This window comes from Alosa pseudoharengus, unplaced genomic scaffold (genome assembly GCF_046254945.1).
Source record: "Alosa pseudoharengus isolate Yale_2024_CS ecotype anadromous, Long Island Sound unplaced genomic scaffold, YU_APseudo_1.1 YU_APseudo_1.1_scf_13, whole genome shotgun sequence".
Lineage (NCBI taxonomy): Eukaryota > Metazoa > Chordata > Actinopteri > Clupeiformes > Clupeidae > Alosa > Alosa pseudoharengus.
Window position 1 is genome coordinate 28,556,805 of NW_027468598.1, and position 23,952 is coordinate 28,580,756.

Genomic DNA, 23,952 nt, shown 5'->3' on the forward strand with positions numbered 1-23,952 from the left:
TGCACCGTATGCCGGCGACCCGGGTTTGATTCCCGCCCCCGTGGTCCTTTCCGGATCCCACCCCTGCTCTCTCTCCCATTCACTTACTGTCACTCTCCACTGTCCTATCATTAAAGGCATAAAAAGCCCCCAAAAAAATGTTTTTTAAAAGAAGAAGAAAGCAACCACTAATGAGGACTTCTCTGTAACCATTTGTAAGGACTTTGTTGCAGAGTTCTCAGCAGCCTTTACAGCTGATGCACAAAGAACTCGTGTGAGCCTAGCTGTGCGCACACTATCAGCCATGACAGGTGCTGGAGGTCATGGCCTGGCAAATATGCCAGCAGTGGACCCATGCATTGCAGTGCTGGTGGTTTCGCCAGACGAGGCACTGCGTCCAGATCCACGCTGCCCTAGTGCTGAGTGCAGACATACTGATAAATTATTCATCAGAGCTCACAACACACCATGTTTGTGGGTTGAACACGAACACGGGTCCCTATGGGCACCTGAACACAAAGGTGGCACAGAAGCTAGCAACCCTTCTTTTAGATAAAAAAAAATCTGACAATGAAGTACATTTTCTCTCCCACATTCAAACGTGACTAGGTGTCCATGCATTTGTGCCTCTGTGTGTGTGTGTGTGCTGTTCACCAGAGAATAGCTGTTCTGAAGACTGTGAGTGAGTGTGTGTGTGTGTGTACAAACTCACTTGGGTGTGTCCAAAGAGAGCAGCTGTGCTCCTGGATCCTGCTGGGCTTTGTCTCTGAGGTGCATCTCTGCAGCATCTGAGGAGTGGGAGCTGCTAGTGGTGGCTTGCTGCACTGGAACTTGAATGTGTCTCCTCTTCCTCCTATTTTGTGGTTTGCATAAAGCTCACTTTCAAGAAATACATGTGTTAAATGAATTGATGTAACTGTTAATCTAGTGGAGGCTGCTGCTGGACTCTCCTTTATGACCAATCACTCTAGAACACAAATGATTTTTCATTTACAGTCACATTAGTTTCTCCACTCTGGTGGATATTACACTCCTCCAAACTCAGTTATGTTTCGTAGTTCCTGACCACCAGGGCAGTCTCTTCGTAGTGGATATATATCGGTTGCGCCAGCCACAGACCGAGAGTTGTAAACCAAAAGAGTCACTTTGTGACACGGCGTGTGACGTCACCGGTATTATATCAGCTCGTCACGCGTCAGTCTTCCTTTTTTCTCTTCTCGTCGTTTATCAGACAATTGTTGTTCAACGCAGCCCGGTGACTTTGTCTGAGCTATGGAATTTACTTCGTCCTCCACGGGCTGTTCAGACTACACTCTCGGATAATAAGTTGGATTGTACTGACGACCTACGTGTTATTTAAGCTGGAACTTGCTCGGTTAAACTACGTAACACTTGTTTGGCATAAGTCAATGCAGCCGCACATTGAGCCACACTCGGTGACTGGCTAACGTTACCACTAACGGTACTGTCCACAAGCACGGCAGCTTTGCCTTGAGCCCAGCTCGGTTAGTTAGACACACATCCTGCCAAGGATAAGATCATTGAAATAGCACGCCACCTGCTCAAACAGCGGAACCCAGTGCCTTCTTTAACCCTTAGAACCCTAAGCTGTTTTTAGGGCATTTTCACTACCTTTATTCATAAGGATTTATTCTGGTCATTGTAAGTGCCACACACACATAATATATATTGTTTTTTTTAGCAGAGTCTAGGCTATCCAGACCTGCCTTTGAAGCTGGCTTTAGCTAGGTTGGCCCTGGACACACAGCCTGCTCAAACAGCTGAACCCAATGCCTTCTTTAAGAAAGCAACCACTAATGAGGACTTCTCTGTACCCATTTGTAAGGACTTTGTTGCAGAGTTTTCAGCAGCCTTTGCAGCTGATGCACAAAGAACTCGTGTGAGCCTAGCTGTGCGCACACTATCAGTCATGACAGGCGCTGGAGGTCATGGCCTGGCAAATATGCCAGCAGTGGACCCATGCATTGCAGTGCTGGTGGTTTCGCCAGACGAGGCACTGCGTCCAGATCCACGCTGCCATTGTGCCGAGTGCAGACGTACTGATAAATTGTTCATCAGAGCTCACAACACTGCAACACGAGTAGGGCAGCTATCCAACTCTTTGGCACACCTTCTGCTTGTCTTGCGAGCGTCACTGCCAGGCGCTAATGCTGATGCTGCCCCAGATGAACTACTGAACACTGCGCTTCAGACAATGGGCCACATAGCCCAGGACATGGGGAGACTTGAAGCCATCTTGGTGCGTGGCCGCCGCCAAGTCTGGCTAGCACAAACCCCCTTGCCGGAGACAGGCAGGGCCACAATTCGGGCACTGCCGCTGGTCCCTGGCCATGTCTTTGGCCCTGCTGTGAAGGACGCACTGGATGGCAAAATTGCGTCAGCAAGTGAGCACGTACAGGCCCTTTCGTTAACCCTTTCTTGTTCAATGTATTGAATACAAGGTGAGACACTACAGTTGAATAGGGTAAACAAATTAACTAGCAGATATCACTATGAAACTTCCCCAGTTGATTACTTACATTAATATGGAAAAAAATGTATTACAAGTTATCTGAAATGTAATGTTTAAATATGCATAGGCATAATCTAATTAAATACGTGCTGATTTGCATAAAGTTAAAAAAGAAAAAATCTGAACATTAGATGAAGCCGGGTTCAAAATTACTTTTTCATTGTGTTTACATATTAGATGAAAAGTCTTTTACACAGGAAATTTGTATTAGTTAAACTTATATTAGTGTATACGTTTTCTGTAATTTAATGTTTAAATATGAAAAAGCCCAATGTGCCAAAATCATGAAAAAATAGAATATACCTCTAATTTCAAGATGAGTAGGCCTACTCATATTAAATGCGAATCAACTCAAATAAAATGTACTAAAATACAGTGTTCTGTGTGAGTTTTTCAGACAGTACATTCAAATTTGGTCAATTTAACCCTTTACTAAGCAAATTAATGAATTTCTATATTTCAGATAATGCCAGTCCGGGAGCAATGGGGTCAGACCTGGTTTTGTGGGTTATTTATTTATTCATTTTTGCTTAGACTTGTTGACTTGGGGTGGCTCTTTAATATTTAGGAGGGTGCCCAGTGATATCCCTAATTCTGAATATGTACACTTTTCCTCTAGTATTAGTTATGATAATTGTCCAGTTCTGGCTCATCCTACCCTAAAACATGCAGAGAACATTGTGCAAGGCACCATTAACCAGTGGGGTATTCCAGAAAGCAGGTTTATTGGCTTAACTGGGTATGTTAACCCAGAGTTAGCGGTGAACCTGGGATTTCAGTTCCAGAAAGCTCAAATATGATCAGGCTATGTAAGTAACTATGGTAACATAGGCTCTGAACTTAACCTGGTAGGGGGTAGGTTTTGTTCAGGTTATGTTCAATTATGTTGGGTTATTTCAGTGCATGTTCAACCAGGCCGCTATTTTTACACTTGTCACACAATGGCGTTTAATTTTGACGAAGGTCCGATTGACAAAGCAGCACAAAATCATATTCATCCTGAATCCATTTTTCAGCTGAATCCTAAATATACACTAGGCTAGCCTACTTGAAAATCATTCTCCATCCCTACATTACATGGTGGATTAGAATAAAATAAATATTTAATGTAGGCTAGCTAGCCTACATCTTTGGCTCACCAGACAGATGGACAAACAACATCTCAGACACATTGAAGATATAATTAAAACAAGTAGGCCTACAGTACAAAAAAGGGGAAACATAGCCTATAGAAAATTAATAAATAAGTTTAAATATAGCTGTACAGCTCAGCCGGGTATGCATGTTGTCACTAAGTTTGGTTAAGAATGCTGATGGCATTTGGGATAAAAAAAAATTAATAGGCTACACACGCTCTCCGACTGGGAGTTTTTGTAGTGTTGGAGACGCAGAGCATATCGGCAAGCTGTCGGTCGGTCCGTAAAGTTTGCCTTGCGCTAAAGCAGTTCCTGCACAACTTCATTCGTTTTCCTGGACACAAACCCACGAGGATCATTAAAGTTTAGTTTCACCAACTGGCAGGTCAGCATCACTTATTCAATTTTCCAAATGTGCACCGAAATGTGTCCAATAGGCTACCCAGCCATCCGACATTTACCCTTCCGATGATGGAGCGCAAAAGTTTAACTTGGCCCACAGCCGCAGAACCCGCGTTAAAATAGAAAATTAAATTTGGGATTCTCAAAGTATTCTATGGCCCACTCTATCTGTGACAAGATAGGCTAGTTTAAGAAAGCATCATTCAAAGCAGTCAATACAATAGCCTACGTGATGTCCAGTGAATTATTTAATTGTGCTTTTGACATTAAATAGGCTATCCTAAACGTACGCATTTACACGGTCAGTTAGGCTATTCTCTGCCAAGCAAGGTCTCGGACGCAGGCGCTTAAGTATTGCTTTTTTTATTATTACAGTTCTCTCCTCCTCGTAAGCCTCGACTACTCCGCCTCTGAAAAATACGGTGCTCTTCGTTTCGCCGGTTTCACTCATGGTTTCGACTCTCAATAGATGATGCCTTTATAAGTTCGCCGTGAACGCACACAACTCTAGGTTATCTCACACAGGGTTGATTGAACTAACTGGTAACCGGTGCTTTGGAACCGACAGCTCGGGTTTAGTCGCCACAGGTTCAGACAACCCAGAGGTTAAGTTTTATCTCAGTGTTTGTTAAACCTCCTTTCTGGAATAGGCCTACCCCTCTGGCAACTGCATCTGTTAGAGCTACAAGAATTTTCACTCTTGCAGCCCCATCTGATCATCTCCAAAATGTAGTTTGGTGCAAGTTTGACATTTTCTGGTCATTTTCTTGGGCTCAGTAACGAATCAATGAATCTTTCTTCAAATGGCAGTTGAATTTCCAACTGAAGTATTTCTTCGTTTCAGGCTCCAGATACTTCAATACTTAAAAAAGAATATTCTCTTTTTGAATGACGAGTTTAGGCTCTGAGCATAGACTACTACTGCAATAAAGAATAAAAATAAAAGTTTATTTTATACATATTAGTAGCCTGACGAGCCAGACCCACATTAAAATGTAGGGTCTGGGCACTCACCGTTCGCAGTGCTCAGTCCGAGGGGCAGGATAATCGGTTGTCTTTCAAATTCCCTCTGCATGCAATAGGACAGCGCTGAGTCCCATGCGTTTTCCCACCAGCGGAGCTAGTTGGCAAGTTCAAACTTTTGCCAACTTAAAAAAAGCTTAACTCGTGTCACACTGTTGGCCTAACAGCAACATCCATCTTCTTTGTTTTCAAGTAGCAGGGAATTCAAGCCAAACCGTTGCAACTCTGCCATCAATCATTATGTTAAGCCCGCCTAACGACTATATACACGATTTGATTGGCCTGATAGAAGTTTAATTTTTCGAGCTCACAAGCCAACGGAGAGTTGCTAGACTAGCCCTGGCAGCAAATGTAATTAGAACAGACACCCTGTACAAATCAGCTAAAAGAGGGCAGTGTAGGCTAACAGTAGTCATTTACATAGCTGTGCAGTAAGTAAACCCAAAGTCCTTTTAGGCAAGTCCTTCCACTCAGCAGCCATATTGTAGCGCTTTTTGGGCACTTATCGGGCATCTATTTCGGCGTGCGCAAGACTTCACAACACCAACCTTGCTCCAGCAGTGAGAGTACAACACATGATTGGCACGATGTATTCACAACACATGATTGGCACAATGTAGGCCTATTCACATTAGGGGTGTAACGGTTCATGTATTCGTATTGAACCGAAACGGTACGGCCGTCACGGTTCGGTGCATGAATTTACACGGAGAATACACGGTATAAAAAAACATAAAACTCGTCTGCGGATTAATTAATGTCATGCGCAATTACTGTTAAGTAGCGAGAGTTACGGGAGTTCTTTAGCGACACCTAACGCTAATCTGTAGCCTCGCCTTAGCTCTGAAGCTCTGATTGGCGCCTATGTTTTTTTTTTTTGTCAGGTCGTCGGTCGAGTCAGTCAGTCATTAGCAGCACAAGAGTTAGAGGATCCGCTGGTCTCTTTAAGATCGCAAGTTTGAGAACTTCAGTTACAGTAACGTTAGTACAGGCGAAAGAGTGGTGGATAAGATGAAACTGTGTGTCGGCGTTGTTCAGCAGTTGTTGGCCCTGGGTATGTGAGTGGAAATATATGCTACACATATTCGAAGCCATCACCCAGATGATGTAGGCTACCAATCACTGAAACGAGGGGAAAAAAAACTTCCCCTGCGCTTCAGCAGCCTTTGGAAACACATAGGCCTACAAATAGGGCCAAAACCTATGGCTTAAATTAAATGATTTCGTAATAACAGAAAGCTATGTAAATCGCGTGGTAATTGCCTTTATGTTGGGGTAACTTGTAACTTCTCACATGAGGAGCTGGTAGTGTTAAGTGCATAGACAGTAAAATAAAGTGACAGCGCTAACCAGGCTAATAAACAAACCATGCTACGGTGAGTTAACGTCGAAGGGCAAAGTCACGTGTCTTCTAGTTGTGGTCTGTTTATGAAATGAAAGGAGCAATTTCGTTTTTTAAAAGAAGGCAAAATAATGTGATATTTTCACGGTTAGTAGGCTAGATTATTACTTTACACACACTGAAAAATATTGAGGCAAATTGTAGACCCTTCCATTTACAACTAAACACAGATGTTGAAGGTCTTGCTTACGTGGATTTTTAAAAATCATTAGGCCTATTCTATGTAATTTGCACTTTCAGAAATAAGAGATGCTGTAGGCCTATTTTCAGTTTTATAGCTGATTGTCTTATTTTGTTTACAAGTTACAGATGGAGTCTGGGTACTTATTGTAGCCTACTGTTTAGCCTACATCTTACACACTTTAGGCTGTTGCAGATAGCACAGGGAAGAGACTATATGACACTAGGTGGTACAGCCTGAGTCATGCACAAAAAAAAATGCTTTCTGCATTTTTGTTTTGCTTTTCCCTCCATTGTACCGAACTCGTACCGAACCGTGATGTCTGAACCGAGGTATGAACCGAACCGTGACTTCTGTGTACCGTTACACCCCTAATTCACATGTTGACTTTTTTGCTGCAGAAGGGGCGGGATTTGTGTAGATTACTGCCATATTGGTGTTGTGTAGATTACTGCCATATTGGCATTACAAACTAACCCCATGCATTTCTATGGAGGATTTTGTGAGTGCTGTGACTCCTCATTTAGAAAGTCTCTGGTAAACCTCCATCCACACCTAAATGACATGCTAGTGAGAGATGCTAGCACATAGCACCCATGGATAAGTTTCCTCTCCCACTCTAAGAATGAAATCTACACTTCAGAAGCACCTACATAACACCAAACTTTCCAGTCTTATACCTAACTATATTTAGAAGGCTTCTACAGAGGGGTTTGTTGATATATTATTCCTAGCCTTTTTATATGACATTTTATTCCTAAAAACATGGCGAAAATTTATTTTTTTTAAGGCTATTGGCAGTATTTTCTGATTTACGGAATAAATAAAAGAGACATCTAAAATTCCCTGTGTAAAAGACTTTTCATCTAATATGTCAACACAATGAAAAAGTAATTTTGAACCTGGCTTAATCCAATGTTCTGATTTAGTTTTTTTTTTAGTTTATGCAAATCAGCACACATTTAATTAGATTATGCTTAATTTGCACATTTAAACTTTATATTACAGATAACTTGTAATACATTTTTTTTCCATATTAATGTAAGTAATCAACTGGGGAAGTTTCATAGTGATATCTGCTAGTTAATTTGTTTACCCTATTCACCTGTGGTGCCTCGCCTTATATTCAACACATTGGACAAGAAAGGCTTAATATCGAGAATTGCCCAAGGGATATCACCGGGCACCCTCTCTAATCTTATTGAGTTACCCCTTGACAACAAGAAACAGCAAAAAAAAACTTTAATCGACAAAACCAGGTTCACCTAAATTATGGCATTTGGCTGCCGGACTAATATTTATTTTATGCTGGTCTTTAGACTTTATTCTTACACTGTTGCACTGTTGGACTTACTCATTTGCACCATCACCATGACACTCACTCTCACAGAGCACCTTACCTTACTATGCACAGAGAATCACAGGCTCAGTCCCTGCCTCAGTCATTGTAAGCGCCTCATGCTTAATCACCCCTAAGCACACTATGTGGATACTGTTTTAGACTTGATTTAGATTTAGTGTTATGTAGTATAATTTGTATTTTAGTATATTCTTTATCTTCTACTGTCCTTATTGCTTAGTTGTGTTTTTTATATTATATACTTTTATTACTTTTTCTGCTGTTGGTGAATGTTGTGTGTGATGTCTGTATGCTACTGAGACCTTAAATTTCCCCTTGGGGATCAATAAACTATCTATCTATCTATCTATCTATCTATCTATCTATCCTATCGTCGCCCTGGGATCTTCCCACTGTTCTGGAATTTCTTTGTGGTAAGCCATTTGAGCTCCTTGACCAGGCTTCTCTTAAATGCTTGTCCTTAAAGTCATCATTTCTTCTTGCAGTGTCATCTGCCAAGCGTGCCTGTGAACTGCATGCACTATCGGTCAGCCCTTTGTGTCTTCACTGGGGCTTGGATGATTCGAACATTCTTACCCAAGGTTCTCTCATCTGGGTTTATCAACAAGTCCATTTAGCTATCGGCCTACACAGACAGCAGTGACCCTATACAGCTCCTGCTGTGCCCTGTTAGGGCGCTGAGATATTATGTTTCCGCTACAGCTGATTCGCCACGCAGACCAGCTGTTTGTTTGTTTTTCTGTGGCAGCTTTGTGGGCAGCCCTCAAGGGAATCATGGTCGTCCCTATGCGCCTTTATGCGAAAAAAGACTAGTTACCTGAGGAAGACTGATGTGTGAAAAGAGCTGATATAATAGAGACTGACGTAGAGACTGCCCTGGCGATCATCCACTACTCACATAACCACAGTTACATTCGTAACTAACGTTTTTACACACACTGCCCACAACGACTAACCTGTCTGAGCCACATGTGGATAACTCCTCTTTAGGGACTCTGCCCTTCTCCTTCTCCCCATCTGGATCAGAGTGATGTGGACTCTCTGCTTCCACATCTGAGCTGTGTGGCACCGGGAAAACAAGCCGCTTCCGGAGTGTGAAGGACATAGGGACCTGTTTGAGTTTCTTTCCCCTGAAGAAGCCATCTTTCTGGCTGATATCGTTACTGACGTGGGTAAGGATAGTCAAGATGTCATCCCCCCTTTGAATATAAAAGTGGGCAACAATTAACATAATGGCAGTGTTGCTCAGCTATATCAATGGTGAACAATTATTCCAAAAAAGTGCATGAAAGTGTAAATTGAGTACTTAGAGATACAGCGTTCACCTAAGCTTTAACTGTGCATAGGCTGAAAGAATAACAAATAAAAACAACTAAATATGCAACCAATGGAGAAATTGTGTTGGGTTTGAGTTTTATGTTCTGTATGTTATGGTTGTGTTGAGTCATGTTGTGCTGTGTATGTTTTATGTATGTAATGTGATATTTATATGTTCTGTTGTTATGTGATGTGTAGGTATTGTGCATATTATATAATGTGTAGGTTTTGTACTGTATATGATTTGTGATGTGTTGTGTTGCTCACCTGAGTGTGCCTTCTTTGAGCCAGTAGCAGAGGGACTGGGTAAACCACAAGCCTTTGGTGCCGTGCGTACGGGAGTGGTACTCATTCATGGTAGAAAGAGCAACAAGGAAATCTGCTTCTGCTGGAAAATACTTAATTTCCTCTATAGCAGTATTCAGTGCCAATCCTTGGGTGTCTTTGTGAGAGCTGTGAGCATGGACCTTCACTTCCTTCTGAAAATGTTTCCCTCGATAAGTCTGGATGAAAAAGAGTTTAGGCTTCCCAGCCAGGACTCTGCAGTTGTGGCCTTTCAATGGGGTGATCATGGCTTCTACAGGAAGGACTTCATCATCTTCACCATGACTGAGAACACAGCAGACGAAGCAGTCTCCATCAGCCTTCTGACTCCATTCCTGTAACACAGTCTTCATTTGGTCTTTGGTCAGGTCTTTGTGGCATTCTACTGTGAAATCCAGCCAGGTGAAAACTTCTTTCAGGGCATCTGAGAGACAGAGTGAGAGAGAGAGAGAGAGAGAGAGAGAGAGAGAGAGAGAGAGAGAGAGGAAGAGAAATATAAAGAGAGACAGTAAGTGAGTGAGAGAGAGAGAGAGAGAGAGAGAGCAAGCTGTACCTATAACACTGAATGCACATTAATTAGAAGAAAATGTAAAGCTCAAGTCAATCAACATTTCAACATTCTCACATATCATTTACAGTAATCATAACCAAACAAAACCCCTGGGGATCAATGAAGTATCTATCTATCTATCTATCTAAAAAATACACATGTGCAGTGCACCTGTTATTCTACACATTATAGAATAAAATAACTTGAAGCTTTCATACCTGCATCATCAGTAGATGCTTGCCATTGGGATGATTCTTTAAAGTCGGTTGATACATTATTGATGATTATGCAGATGCCACGAGGACTGTGAGTCATCTCGTATGCCATCTCCTGTGAAAAGGTAAGGACGAGAGCAAACTGTGTTGGGAGAGTGGGAGAGTGTTTGAGACTTCACCACAATGTGTTGATTACAATCTCACACATGTGTATTATACAGTATATTATGCACATCATGGTACTGAGTAGTAGTATAAGAGAAACTATTGTGCAGTATACTGTTATGCATAAAACTGACATACTAGATTTTGTTGATATTAATATTTGAAACATTTACCATGCTGGCCTCTTGGACTGGATCATCTGGAAGTCAATAGAAAGATCAGTAAAACAGTTCTAATTGTAATTTATTTATTTCAGCAGGGATAGTGCACGAAAAACATTAACCATGTCCAGAACTAGGATAGATCAATATGTTTCTCTTCAGAAGGAAATCTGATCTTTCTTCCGTGCCTTTTGTGTGTTTGAGTAGCCTACCTGTGATTACATTCTCTCTCTCTCTCTGTGTGTGTGTGTGTGTGTGCGCGTGCGCGCGTGTGCATGTAAGTCTACCTGCTGTCTGTGTGAGTACCTTCTCTTCGTGTGACTATCTTCTGAGTTTGAACGCCTGTGAGTACCTGGGTGTGTACTTACCTGTGCTTGGGATGGAGCTCCTCTCCCCCTCTCCTCTGCTGGTCTCTCTCCCCTGTACTCCTTGTGGGATTCTGGGAGACTGTGAGTCTCTGGTCCTTGTTGGACACTCTGGTGGTGGTCCGGCCTCTTTGTCACCTAAATGAAACTCTGCAATCCATGGATATTCCCAGCTGCTGCCTACAGACCTGTACAACTTCATCCAAAATGAGTCATGATTCTCTGGAGGTATTACCTCAACCTTACATTTTGGAGATATCTTGCCGTATCCCAGCCTCAGTGTCTTTGGGAAGATCTTAGAGGAACAGTCAGTCTTTAGTTTGTAGGAGCTGTCTAATTGAAGAGGCTGGTCAGGACTATGTTTTACCAACTTAACCCCCATTAACATCTCCTCATCTCTCACCACCAGGTGCTTCAGACAGGCATCAGCAGGTAGGAGGTAGACACGATAAGTCAGGGGCTGTGTGCTGCTCTGATACACCAGCACTTCTGCATGGACTCTTGTGGGAAACATAACGTTTATATCTTTCATATTCCAACTATCCCAAATAAGTCCAATTAAGGAGAATGAGGGATAGGGAAGCTTGCCATGGTTTCGGGTCAGCTCACACTCCTCCAAAAGCACTCCACAGTCCTGCTGCCAGCACAGGACCTTCACTACGCTATGCAGAGATGTGTCATAACCCCCTAAACACAGGAAATGTGGCAGATGGATGTCCCCCAGCTCTCCATAGATGAGCTTGATGTCCATCAGAGGACCAACTGGTCTGAAGCGCATGTGGCCCAGCTTTTTAGCAAAGACATCCCAGTCTTCGTAATGGTACTGTAGGGTGACTGGACTAGCACAAGACCACCGCAGACCAGACTCTGAGCACTTGTAGCTCCCTGCAGGAGAGTTCAGTCTATAGGTTGAGAATCTCTTCTTTTTAGAGACTTCTGGCTTTATCAGGACCCAGTGGCAGGTGTCTGGAATTGCAGCACAACTTTTACAGCTCCCTTCTGGGTCATCCTTTTGGTGATCCTCCCTTTCAGAAATACACACACACATCAGGTTAAACAGCACAGTGATCATAAGTTGCTTCCTCTGAACACTGTGTTGGTCAAAATGTTCAGTAGGAAACCTGGGCCCATATTGACAAGGAATCTTAGGCCAGTGATTGTTATTTTCCCTCATTAAAAGTTGGTCTCCGTTGCTTTAAGTTTTAAGAGTGGTCAGAGGCAAGCTAAACACATGACGACAGCACTGCAACGAATCAGAATGAATTCAAATCCGAAAACCTTCACTCTTTTTTATTTTGAGTTTATGTTTATTTTGTTATTTTAATTTTGGGGATCTTAAGTGAATTATTTATTTAATTTATATCTCATTAATTATTTATTTAAAAGTTACCTAAGTGCCAGCACTTCCTGATATACTGATATTGCAATTATATGTTAAGATTTTGTTTTTATGTTGAATAAGAAGTGATTTAATACCACAAGAATATAAATCAAATGAGTAGTAATAGTAATTAATTGAATATAAAATCAAAAAAGTAAAATAGCATAACATATAGAGATTAAAATAGATCAATACAAAGAATAAAGGGTATCAAATAGAGTTTAAATAGATTATAAATAGATTTTAAGTAGAACATCAATAATATACACTACCAGTCAAAAGTTTGGAGATACTTAGAAATGTCCATTCCACTCCATTATAGACAGAATACCAGCTGAGATCATTTGCATTGTTTTTTAATCAGGGCAGCAGTTTTCAGATTACATTATGTGCTTCCATAATTGCAAAAGGATTCTCGACTGTTGTAAAAAGAAATGGCTGATCTTTAATGGAATATCTACATTGGTCATTATCAGCAACCATTTGTGACCAGCCGTATGAAAACCAGCCACATGTCTCCCCAGAGACATTTTGAGGTATTCACAGATTCTGAAAGTGTAGCTATCCAATGATGTCTCACTCATAGAGATCTGATAATATTTGAATAAGTTGTGGTCATTTGAATGTATACCCCTCTGAAAACTTTTTACTGAGAAAACTGGCCTGATAGATTTGCAAATTGTCACCTCACCTGAGTCAAAGGAAAGACAATTGTGCTCATTTGCATCTCATTGAGATAAGCCCTCCTCTACAGATGTCACACTGTGACATCTGGTATCTGTACTCCCCCTACAGGTGTCACTGTGACACCTGGATCTGTTAGCCTGCAGGGCAGAAAGAATTGTAGTGTTGTTAACTCATTGAATGCCAAGCTGTTTTCGGGAGCTTTGTCCTAGAGTGGCAGCAATCTAGACCATTGTTGATGATTTTTGTACAGCCACAGCATATTCTGTGTTATAGCTATGAACACATACAATAGCTCGATTAAAAGGTGAGACTTTAAGCTCTCGGTGGGTGCAAACCGTGTATTTCTACACGCCTCTGTTCCTGAGAAATCCCAAGCTAAACAGTGGCTAGTTTTCATCAAAATCGCTGTTTTTTTTCTAGAAATGGAGATATAACGTCTTTCATGAAATATGAAGTGTTGCCTGTTACTTACTTGTGTAAACTTTCCGGGAAGTGATCAGCGAGACCTGGCGAGACTGCCACCTAGTGATAGACCCACGAAAATGGCCTGGTTTTGACCTGACGTGCATGCGTCACTGATTCGACCCAAAGCGGCAACCGAGTTGTGATAACATGTCCACATAAAATGTCCAGATTGTGCGTTTTTCATGAGTTTCACGATCGTCATATATTTCATTTCCATTCATCACAGAGTTCCCAAAATCACATATAAGGTGTGTTAGAGTGTCTAGTTTCGTAATTTAAAAAAAGAGCTAAAAACGTAATATTACGTTTTTGGCACTCAACGCATGGGAAGGAAAAACTTAATATTACGTTTTTGGCACTCAATGAGTTAATATTGTTGTAGTGTTATTTTCATTAGGCACTTCACTAGGGATGTCACGATTCTCCAAATCCTCGATTCAATGCAATTTTCGGTTTTAAAGTCACGATTCAATTCGATTTACGATCTTTTTTTTTAAATATTATTATTAATGCATTCCTTATATGTTATTTACTCTTTTTGGCCTTTTCCTTTTCTGTTTCGGGGGGGTTTTATTTTGAAACCGTTCCAACCGCGAGGTTGTAATTTAAACAGAACCAGCATTAGGCTAAAACATAGACATGAACATAGTGAAATGAAACAACACAGAAAGATAATTTGATCGTTTCAGCACACTCCGAAGAGACCCAAGGTTAGTGTTCATGGAATATGTATTTACTTATCAATGTGCATTTTAAGCCTTAAAGTAACTTTGGACTGTAACTAGATCATCTTTTCACTTGCTAAGTTGAGTAGGCTAAGTTAGTTTTAATTGACGTGAATGAACGTATACGTAGGTTGATGTGTATATTTTAACTGGCTGCAGCCTAAAATTAGAGGAGTGTTGACGCTGCAGTTCAGCATGTGCGTGTGTATTTGTGCGTCTTGGCATAGCCTACATGCTGGATGTGACATTGGGGGTGTGGCTGCATCGTCGATTCTACTTTTAAATTCGAAGTTCGAGATTGAGATGTAATTTTGATCGATTTCGATATAAAATCGAAATCGTGACACCCTTAATCATGTTAACTGTAACCCACCCTCTGAAGCCTTTCGTGACACATAGAAAATATTTTTTAATGAACCTGACGTGTTCTTCGTTCTCTGATTCTAAAAAAAATATTTTAGAGTCATTAAAACTTAATACAAAGTGGTTTTGGGCCATTTTAAATCGCTGAGTTGCAGCATCGGGTGTTTGTACACTGTGCACTCCTCCTCCGTCTACTGACAGCCAGGGCATATACATTTCTTCTACGGCTGCAAACGGGATTCATTCGCAGTTAACCAAATATTTCTTTATTAGGGCAGGGCAGGCATATTTCTGGCTATTAAATTATTTCTAAACCAGTCTGCTAAAGTCTGTAGTGAAGTCTGTGTAGGCTCCATTTCTTTTTACGAGACACCCTGCTCACAAGAGCCATCTACCGGTTGTTTGGGTTGTTGCAGCGTCGTTGCAGCGTCACTGGAGAAATACAAATTAAAGTTGCGTGATCCCGCGTGATGTCACGTGCGAACCTCGAGGGAAGCTGGCCAATTACTATTGCACCTGACTTCTAGGCTGCTAGTGTAGGTTTGCTTTTATTCGTCACACAAGCTGAGTAGTTTGCATTAAAGGTGCTTTAAGCAATGTTGGGTAATGTCACTTCTGTTGACATTCAAACAAAACAGAGAGCTAGCTTGCCCCTCCCTCCTGTGCAACTGAAACTCTCCTGAACATCCATCTCGTCAGTGATTGGCTGGAACAGTTTGTTATGTGTCATGGTCCAGGCTTGACCAGGCTGTTTTTGGAGCCTGGGCTGTCCACAGAGGCCGCATTTTTTTTACAGTGTACTCAGGGGACAGGCAGCTGGCGGATGGTCAGGTGATGTTTGCTGTATGTGACAAAAAATGTTCTAGCTTAGAAACCGCAACATCGCTTAGAGCACCTTTAATTATATTCATGGACAGGGTCAATTGTAATATATGCTTTCCTTCTCTTTTACAGACACTTGACTTTTACTGCCGAATGTACAGTACCATTAGAGCACCTCTCCCTACCCTGCAGGACATCTATACCAGAAGAGTACGGACAAGGGCCCAAACTATTTTAAAGGACATTTCATTCCCTGACCATGGACTGTTTTAACCACTGGTGTTAAAGTGAAACTTGGCAGGATTTCCCCCTCTGGAGAAATTGTGCATTATGCTATTTCAAACTGTGGAAAAAGGTAACGATAAAGCACATGGATTTGTTTACAAGCTAGCAAAACAGTTAGCATAAGTTCGGCAGACAATGTGGATGTTACAAGGTAAGAAACACGATTTAAAAGAGTTTCTTGTTTCTCACTTCTCTTTCCGGGACGGTAGTCTCAATGTTGCAAGGTTAGTTTTCCGCCTGGGGACGCTAGGGGCAGCGGGAAAAGTCGCCATTTTCACCGGAACAGGTCATTTAACCATCCAAATGATTTCTAAACGGGTTTATTACGTTGAAATAGTTGCCAAGTTCCCCTTTAAGCAGATGTCTCTGTTCCCACATGGCTAAAACAGACTGATGAGGAGTTTCTTCCCCCCAACACACACACACAAATCCGCGCACACAAATTTTAAATGAGTGCTTTAAAATATATAATATATATGTCAGTGTTTCCCCTAGATTTTGTTCCAGCAGCGGTGCTGTTGATCGTAGGAAGCCCCCCCCCCCCCCAAGAAAAGAGAAAATTTTGAAAAAATGACTCCTTAAATGGTGACTTCTGGTGGATTTTGTGAAAGAAATGGACAGATTGAGCTACAAATTATGACATAACCATCAACACAAGCATTTACAAAGCATGATTATTGCAGTACTTGAACAGGATTATTCATGTTTTTCTTTCACCTTTTTCATTTACATTATTAGTATTAGCCACTTTACAACTGTACATTGTACACTGTAGGCTACAAACTATTACTATTTAGAATATACAGTGCTGTGCATAAGTTAAGACATTTATATATAATAAAAAAATTTAATTAAGGCATTAAGACAAAAGGCAAAAAAATTTTTTTGTTCCTCCCTTTAGTCAATTTCAGCATGGGTGTCTTAACTTTTGCACAGCACTGTATAAACTATATAAACTTCTCTTTCATGTCATTACACTGTATTGGTGCTGTGCAAGTCGAATTGAGTGCCTGTAACTTTAATGCCGTGACGGCCCGTGACGCTTGCTTGATTCTCACGGTTTTAAGCTAACTTAGTAGCGTTGTTGTGCATGGTGCATAAGAATATGTGGATGAAATGAATTATGTTTCCCATGTCATTTGGTAAAATAAATGGTCAAAAACTCACAGCCTAGGTATGTTAGCAACACAGGGCTTGAAAGCATTGCCTGTATCACAAACAAAAACGAAACAATGCATGGAATTTATCTGGGAATAGGCTACTGAAGGTAGGGGCGAGCTATCTCGCTGGCGTGTTTAATTTGGTTCCTTGGTTAACATACTGTAGCCTACGTTTTTTTTGGCACAAAATTGTGTCTGCTAATAAACATAAACACAAACAAGCGTGATCTCCTGTGGAATCCCCGACTGCGCCTTCAACGTTAGCCTACTATTATTTGTTGACATGAAACCTGAACGAACGGCAGCTGTTCCTGAAGTTCACTTGCATCTATTTTTTTTTTTTTTTAATTAGGCAACTTTTTTTGCAGTGGCGCTGGAATTCCAGGAGCGGCGCTGCGCCGCTGATGAATACTTTGTAGGGGAAACACTGTATGTATTTAGGTTCTTATATTTTTAATACTTAATGATTTGAAAAAGAAATATATAAGAGTACAAATATTATATGTTAACATTAGAATATTATAAAAGTATTTGTAAAGTTGTAAAGGGGGCAGGGATGTAATTGCAAAAGATTTTTCACAGGTGATTTTTTTAATGTGAAAAACAAAAAACAAAAAGAAAGATGTTTGAATACATGGGGGGTGGAGGGGGGTTGCAAAATATTTTTCATAAGTGATTTTGTTTGAATGTAAAAAAAAATGAAAAAAGGTGTTTGAATACATATAATTTGAAAAAAAAGAACTTGTGTTTTTTCTCTGTACACAACCCTGCAATATTGAAGAATCACACACTGCATTTAAAGAACCATTTACATAAGCAAGAACCATTCTAATCTGAAGAACCATTTTTCATGGTTCTATAATGGGTTCATTATATAGCAAAAAAAAAACGCTGTTTTATTCAGATGATAATAATGATAAAGTAATTTTGCTTTTAAATAGTATTTCTTAAGAAATACTACCGATTTTATGCGGTTTAACTTATTTATAAATGGTGCACTGTCACTTTAAGAAAAAATTGTCTACACATTCATAAGATTTTGCCAGCTTATATCAAAATATACCCTATATGGCTAGTCCACAAACTCTAACATTGTTTGTGCCACATTTAGCACATTATTAACAATGATAAGCATTCCTTTGGAAATAGAAGCATGTAATGACAATGACATAGCTAGATATTTTCTGTTTACAAGAATCTGGTAACCACCTAGCTATCTGAGTGGAATGTGTTTCAATTGGCATAGCATGTGCTTCATGTAAATACTTAGTTTAAGGGAAACAAATTATTGAAGACTTCAAGAATCACCAATTCCATTACACAAATGCAAAGACCACTCTTCATATTTTATCACAGTCCAAAACAGAGACTGTGTGCCCTCTCACATTTTACAAATGGTCAGTAATGGGAACCAGATAACTCCGCAATCTAGCGTTGTTTTTGTTGTCCTCATGATTTCCTTTTAAAAGTTTCTCATATTAAAAAGGATGAATGAATTATCAATGACAAGCCAGCTGGAATGTGCGCTCAGACGCGTTCCTAATTAAAACGAGTAGGATGGATAGATAGATAGATATATAGATAGATACATAGATATATAGATAGATAGATAGATAGATATTTTATTGACCACGAAGGGGAAATTCAAGGATAACGTTCAAGTTAGATCTGCTGCATAATGGAGACTGAGAGAGGACCCAAAAAGTATCATCTTCATGTAAGATGCTGTTGGTGCATTTGTACATTGTAAACAAAGACGTTTGCAGTGGTAGCTCCCTGAGCGGGTCTGTCCCTTGGTGCCCTACGCACAGTGCGAGAAGCGCATGGAGGTAGCAGCGGCACTGGACACTTTGCTCCAGGTGCGTTTACAGTAGCCTACTATTGGCCATTGACAACTAGACAAGGCCGATGAGATTGAAATTTGGGACTGGAGCCTGTTTTAGCCATCAAATCAAAATCACCCAAAATACGGGATGTCCCAGACAATTCGGGACGGTTGGCAACCCTATCATCACTCTCAGGGGCGGAGCTACGTGGTGGCCAGGGGGGGCCACGGCCACCACTGGTCAAAGCTTGGCCACCCTGCTGGCCCCCCCAGCTCCGTTCAGTGAAAAGTAAAAAAAATTAAAAATTGCTTTCGTTTTCGACGGCACTTTGCCCACACTTTGCAAAGCAGGGACTAGGGCTGCACGATATTAGGAAAACATGCGATATGCGATAACATTATTGAGTACTGCGATAACGATATAACTTGCGATATTTAAATATGTAATGTTTTTCTCCATTCTACTTGCTGCTAACATAGACTGAAGGGTGGGGGGGGGGGGGGGGTAAATGTATAATTACAGAAATAAATGTATAATTTTCTACATAAACAACATAAAATATACTGCTCAAAAATTAAGGGGACACTTCAATCATACACTGGATTGGTGCTGACACTGTTTGATTCTGAGCAGAAGAAAAACTTTTAAGGCGAGTGTTTTATTTTGCAAGAACTGTCAGACATTCTGTGAATGTAGTTTGAGAATGGAGAGAAGGGTGGAAGGTTTCAAAAAATTGGTTTGAACAATTGTGGAAAACTGTAAGTGTTCCTTTAATTTTTTGAGCAGTATATTATGTAGCCTAGGTGGACAGCTAAGATACCCACTGACTAGGCTATCGAAGTTGTGTGGAAGATGTGCTCCAAGAAAATCCTCGTAAAAGACGGATAGACAGCCAATCTGAATACTTGCGCACCAACCAGCGGAATATTCCACATTGCCAGCCTTCGCTGGGCCTAGCAAAAAAGCTACTGTACTTAAGCTATATCGCGGCGGTCACTCATCTAAAATCTTAAGTATCCCAGTCTGTAACCTCATACGCTGCGCATCCCACGTTATTAGGCTACCGGCATGCCGACTACGGGGGCAGCGGAAAGTGAAAGTAACTGGCTGCGATCACACAGTCCAGGCTAACAAAGTAGGCTAAACGACAGTGAAAGACAGATAGGCTATCTTCTGATCCTATAACAACAACGAAAGAAATTGTTTATTTGAACACGGTGGAGAAGGACGCATTTGGCGCTGTGTTTGTAAGTCGGCCTTCATAAAACCAAAATATTTCCCTATAACAGACGTGTTTTTCCTTTTAGTCACCAATTCCTCTTCACTTAAGTGTAGCCTACCTCGCTTGACTCACTACCTTCAGCCATCACGACTTAGCTCCTGCCTCAACACCTAAAACACCACACACCTAAACTGGTGGGGGACGGGCTTCTAGGGCTGCATGACAGCATCGGTTTGGTAAAATATGTTGACATTCAGAATGTGAATACACCATAGACTGTATGGAATGCGTGCGGCACAGAAAATGTATCGAAAATTAAGTAATCTTTGCGGTATGTCCATCGCAAGCGTTGATATCGCGATAACGATAAATTTTAGATATATCGTGCAGCCCTAGCAGGGACTGAACCAATTACTGCACTCTATCTACATTGGCCCAGTCAGGAAGTGTAGCCCACGGTTGTGATCACATCGTGAGTAGGCCTAGTGCAGCAGCAGCAGCAGCGGGACAATTCAAGTCATCTGTTAAAAACACTTGACAGTAGACTACTTAACCTCAGTAACAACAGGTGAGTAGATGATGAGTTGGAACATTAATGCTAATAAGATGTTAGAATACGTCACGAATCATAGCCAAGTGAGCTGCGTTGGGCTGTCCAGGTAGGCTCCTGACACTGACGTGTGGGGCTGATCAGAAATAATCGGATGCCCGTGGTAACGCTGTTACAAAAATATTTCGATAAAATTCGGGTGAAATGCAGGCACATATCTCCGGATGGCTCCAATAAAAGTAGGCTAATAGGCTCCAGAACTGTTCATCGCAGCGAGATGAAACCTTAATTGCGTGACAGAGCAGAAGTGGGGCTTTCCCACGAGACTAAACTCTTGCCTGTGCGATCAAGTATGAAAATTAAAAAAAAATCATGAAATTAAATCAAATTGATTCATATTTATAGTTTACCTGCGCACCCATTACTCTCGTTTGAATTACTCGCGAACCCGTGATTGCATAGATATGGCAAGCATATCAGAAGAAAGATGAGACACATGGCTATCTATTGGTACCAAGTATATCGATGCTTCTGGGCTATAAAAACAGACAACGTGACTGCAAAATAACATCATGTACAAAAAACAACTCTCGTTTGAATTAGGCCCTACTCACGAACCCGTGATCGGATACATATGCCACGCATGTCAGATGAAAGAGGAGATACAGAGCTATCATTTGATACCAAGTACATCCTTGTGGGTTATAAAACAGACAAAATGACATCAAAATAATAACTTCATATAGCTCGACTTACTCCACGTTTTTGTGTGTTGTGGTGGCAAGGCATGTTCATAATCCAACACTATATGTGTTTCTCTATGATAAAGTATGTTCATAATGCGGTTTTGAGATCCCAGCAAATTCCTGCATGGCATCCAATTCGAGACTCACATTGCATCCCAATTTATTGACAAAGAAAGACCTTTTTGCCTTCACTTTATTAATGACAATGCAGTAAAAAGTTGTTTTAGAATCATCATGAGTGTACACACAGAACACGCAAACTCGGGTTCAGTCAGGTCAGATCAGTTCATGTCACAGATATTGAGCGCAGAAAGGGCATTTTTCATTACTAAATAAAAAAATGGCATTTATTTCTGTAAGACGCACACCACATGTCCCCCTCCACCATGGTTCTTATATTGCCAGATTCAGGACAGTCTGCCCTACACATGCATGAAAGTCATGTCCAGCTGACAGCGATACATTTCAAAATAAGAATGGTATAATACGCTTTTTGTCTTTGTATTATTTAAAAATCAAAATTAAATCAATGCAAGTATTAATATGAATTGGTGGCAGATCTGGGTAGCCTAGACTGTTCTGAAAAAATATAGCATGTGTAAATGGCACTTACAATGACCAGGATAAATGCTTATAACTAAAGGTAGTGAGAATGGCCAAACATAGAGTAGGGCTCATAGGGCTAAATAAAAAAAAAAGGCATTTATTTCCGTAAGGCACACACCACATGTTTTTCACATTTGCTCGGCCCCGGAGAATCCCTCCACCATGGCAATGATATTGCCAGATTCAGGACAGTCTGCCCTACACACACATGTGCCAGCTGACAGCTTGCAGTGGTGAGATACATGTTAAAATATATTATTTAAAAATCTAAATTAAATCAATGCAAGTATTAATACATGCAATTGTGGCAGATCTGGGTAGCCTAGACTCTGCTGGAAAAAAAAAACAATGTATAGCATGTGTGTATGGCACTTACACCAGGACACATGCGTCTCACTAAAGGTAGTGAAAAAGCCCTTAAAACAGTCTAGGATGATTAATTTCTTAATTCAGAGCCATACTTACAGCCAAGAGTGGATATCAGAAAGAAATATAGTTTGGCCATCAGTATAAGATTAAATATCTGCATACAATATTTGTAGTATTTATTATTGTTCTTTAACATCATTTGAATAAGACTGATTAAGTAAGGTGCATTTTCATAATGTACTTTTTTATAGCATTGGCCTATTTATGGAAAATGACCTGTGTATCAGTGTTGGCTTTACACAATTTATTGCCATTATTAAAATAGGCTATCCTAATCTTCAAAACTAGAGTAGTTTTCAAATAGTAGTTTTGATTCCCAAGTGACACCCCAATAAAAAGTCTGGACCCAGCTGGCCCCCCCTATAAAATAATCATTCGTCCCGGTTCTCCTACGCGAGCCGAGTCAGGATGTAAAAGGTGGTCCGCGGGGGGAAAAGTTTGGGAACCGCTGGACTAGGGCATGGCGACATCCGATCTGATGACGCGCCGCTCTTAAAAACCAACTAACATTAAGATCTATTAATGTAGGTAAACCAACTAACATTAAGATCTGGAAATGTAGCCTAGGTCTAAACAACAATATGTCACCAAATAACAACAAATAAAACGTTTTTTTACCTGGTCTGACCCATGACTTCTGGAGAGTAGTGTGGTAGTTCTGCTCCGCCTCCAGATGTAGCGACGTTAGCGAGCTGAGTGTGACTCTTCAGTGGTTAAATAAACGTGCCACAAACCCCTTTTACCTGCCAACCACCGTAAAGACGTGATGTTTATGATGAAGCTTCTTTAACGCTAGCGTTACGCCAGCGTTGCCACCTTCCGCTGCCGAACCATAGAGAACAATATAGGAAACCTGCCGCTTGCCAATGTGATCCCCGCCTAAATGTGAACTCGGAATATGATTAGGTCATCCGGAACTTTTTCGCAGGCCGGAACAAAATATGAGAAGTTCGAATTTAAACCAAAGATTGTTAAGGCGGAGCTCCGCCTTAACAATCTTTGTTTTAACTGTCCATGACAGAGCCATGACAGAGCCATCCAGCCATGGTCGACACACGGATTGATAACCCGGCTTCACTCACTGGACTCACGTTTGGTTCATGTTGTTTGCTCATTTAGAAACTTAAAGTCCTCGTGGACTGTGTGTTTACAATGGCAATGTAAGTAACCTGATATTTTGTCTCATCCTGTTGTCATAGGCCTACAATTCCGTTTGATCACGTTTGCAGCCTTCTTTCGCTTAGCAGCTCACCGAAATTCTGTGACGGGACGTCGGACACGAGCCTAAAGTTGGCCCCAGACTTCTCTGCCCCAGATTCAAAATGCGTTGGAGTTAAGTTTCGATTCCATATTAAATAGTGCAATTTTCTACCGCAAGGGGCAGTATTGACTGCATATCCGAGATAATAATAATAACCATAATAATAATAATAATAATGATAAAATAGTACTAAATAAAAGGACAAACTACCAAACACAAACTTAACTCAATATAAGAAACAAAAGAAAAAAAATATAGAGTACAGTACCCAAGAGAAAATAAACAAACATAAATGATAATAATGATAATAA

The 23,952-nt window shown here is 40.8% G+C and overlaps 1 protein-coding gene across 4 annotated transcripts in view; it reads right to left on the reverse strand.

Annotated features, from left to right (window-relative positions):
- The window catches only part of LOC143122000 (uncharacterized), a 34,547-nt gene extending 10,853 nt beyond the window's left edge, over positions 1-23,694 (reverse strand). For 2 of the 4 annotated variants that reach the window (XM_076282763.1, XM_076282762.1), the window contains exons 1-7: positions 22,999-23,694; positions 11,117-12,138; positions 10,761-10,786; positions 10,426-10,537; positions 9,601-10,081; positions 8,973-9,215; positions 692-832 (exon numbers count right to left, since the gene is read on the reverse strand). In XM_076282763.1, coding sequence (XP_076138878.1) covers positions 692-832; positions 8,973-9,215; positions 9,601-10,081; positions 10,426-10,537; positions 10,761-10,786; positions 11,117-12,138; positions 22,999-23,012 — 2,039 coding nt within the window. In that variant the 5' untranslated portion in view covers positions 23,013-23,694. The remainder of the gene's footprint in view (positions 1-691; positions 833-8,972; positions 9,216-9,600; positions 10,082-10,425; positions 10,538-10,760; positions 10,787-11,116; positions 12,139-22,998) is intronic. The other 2 variants (XM_076282765.1, XM_076282764.1) reach the window with 1 other exon arrangement.
- Between the last annotated feature and the right edge of the window lie 258 nt (positions 23,695-23,952).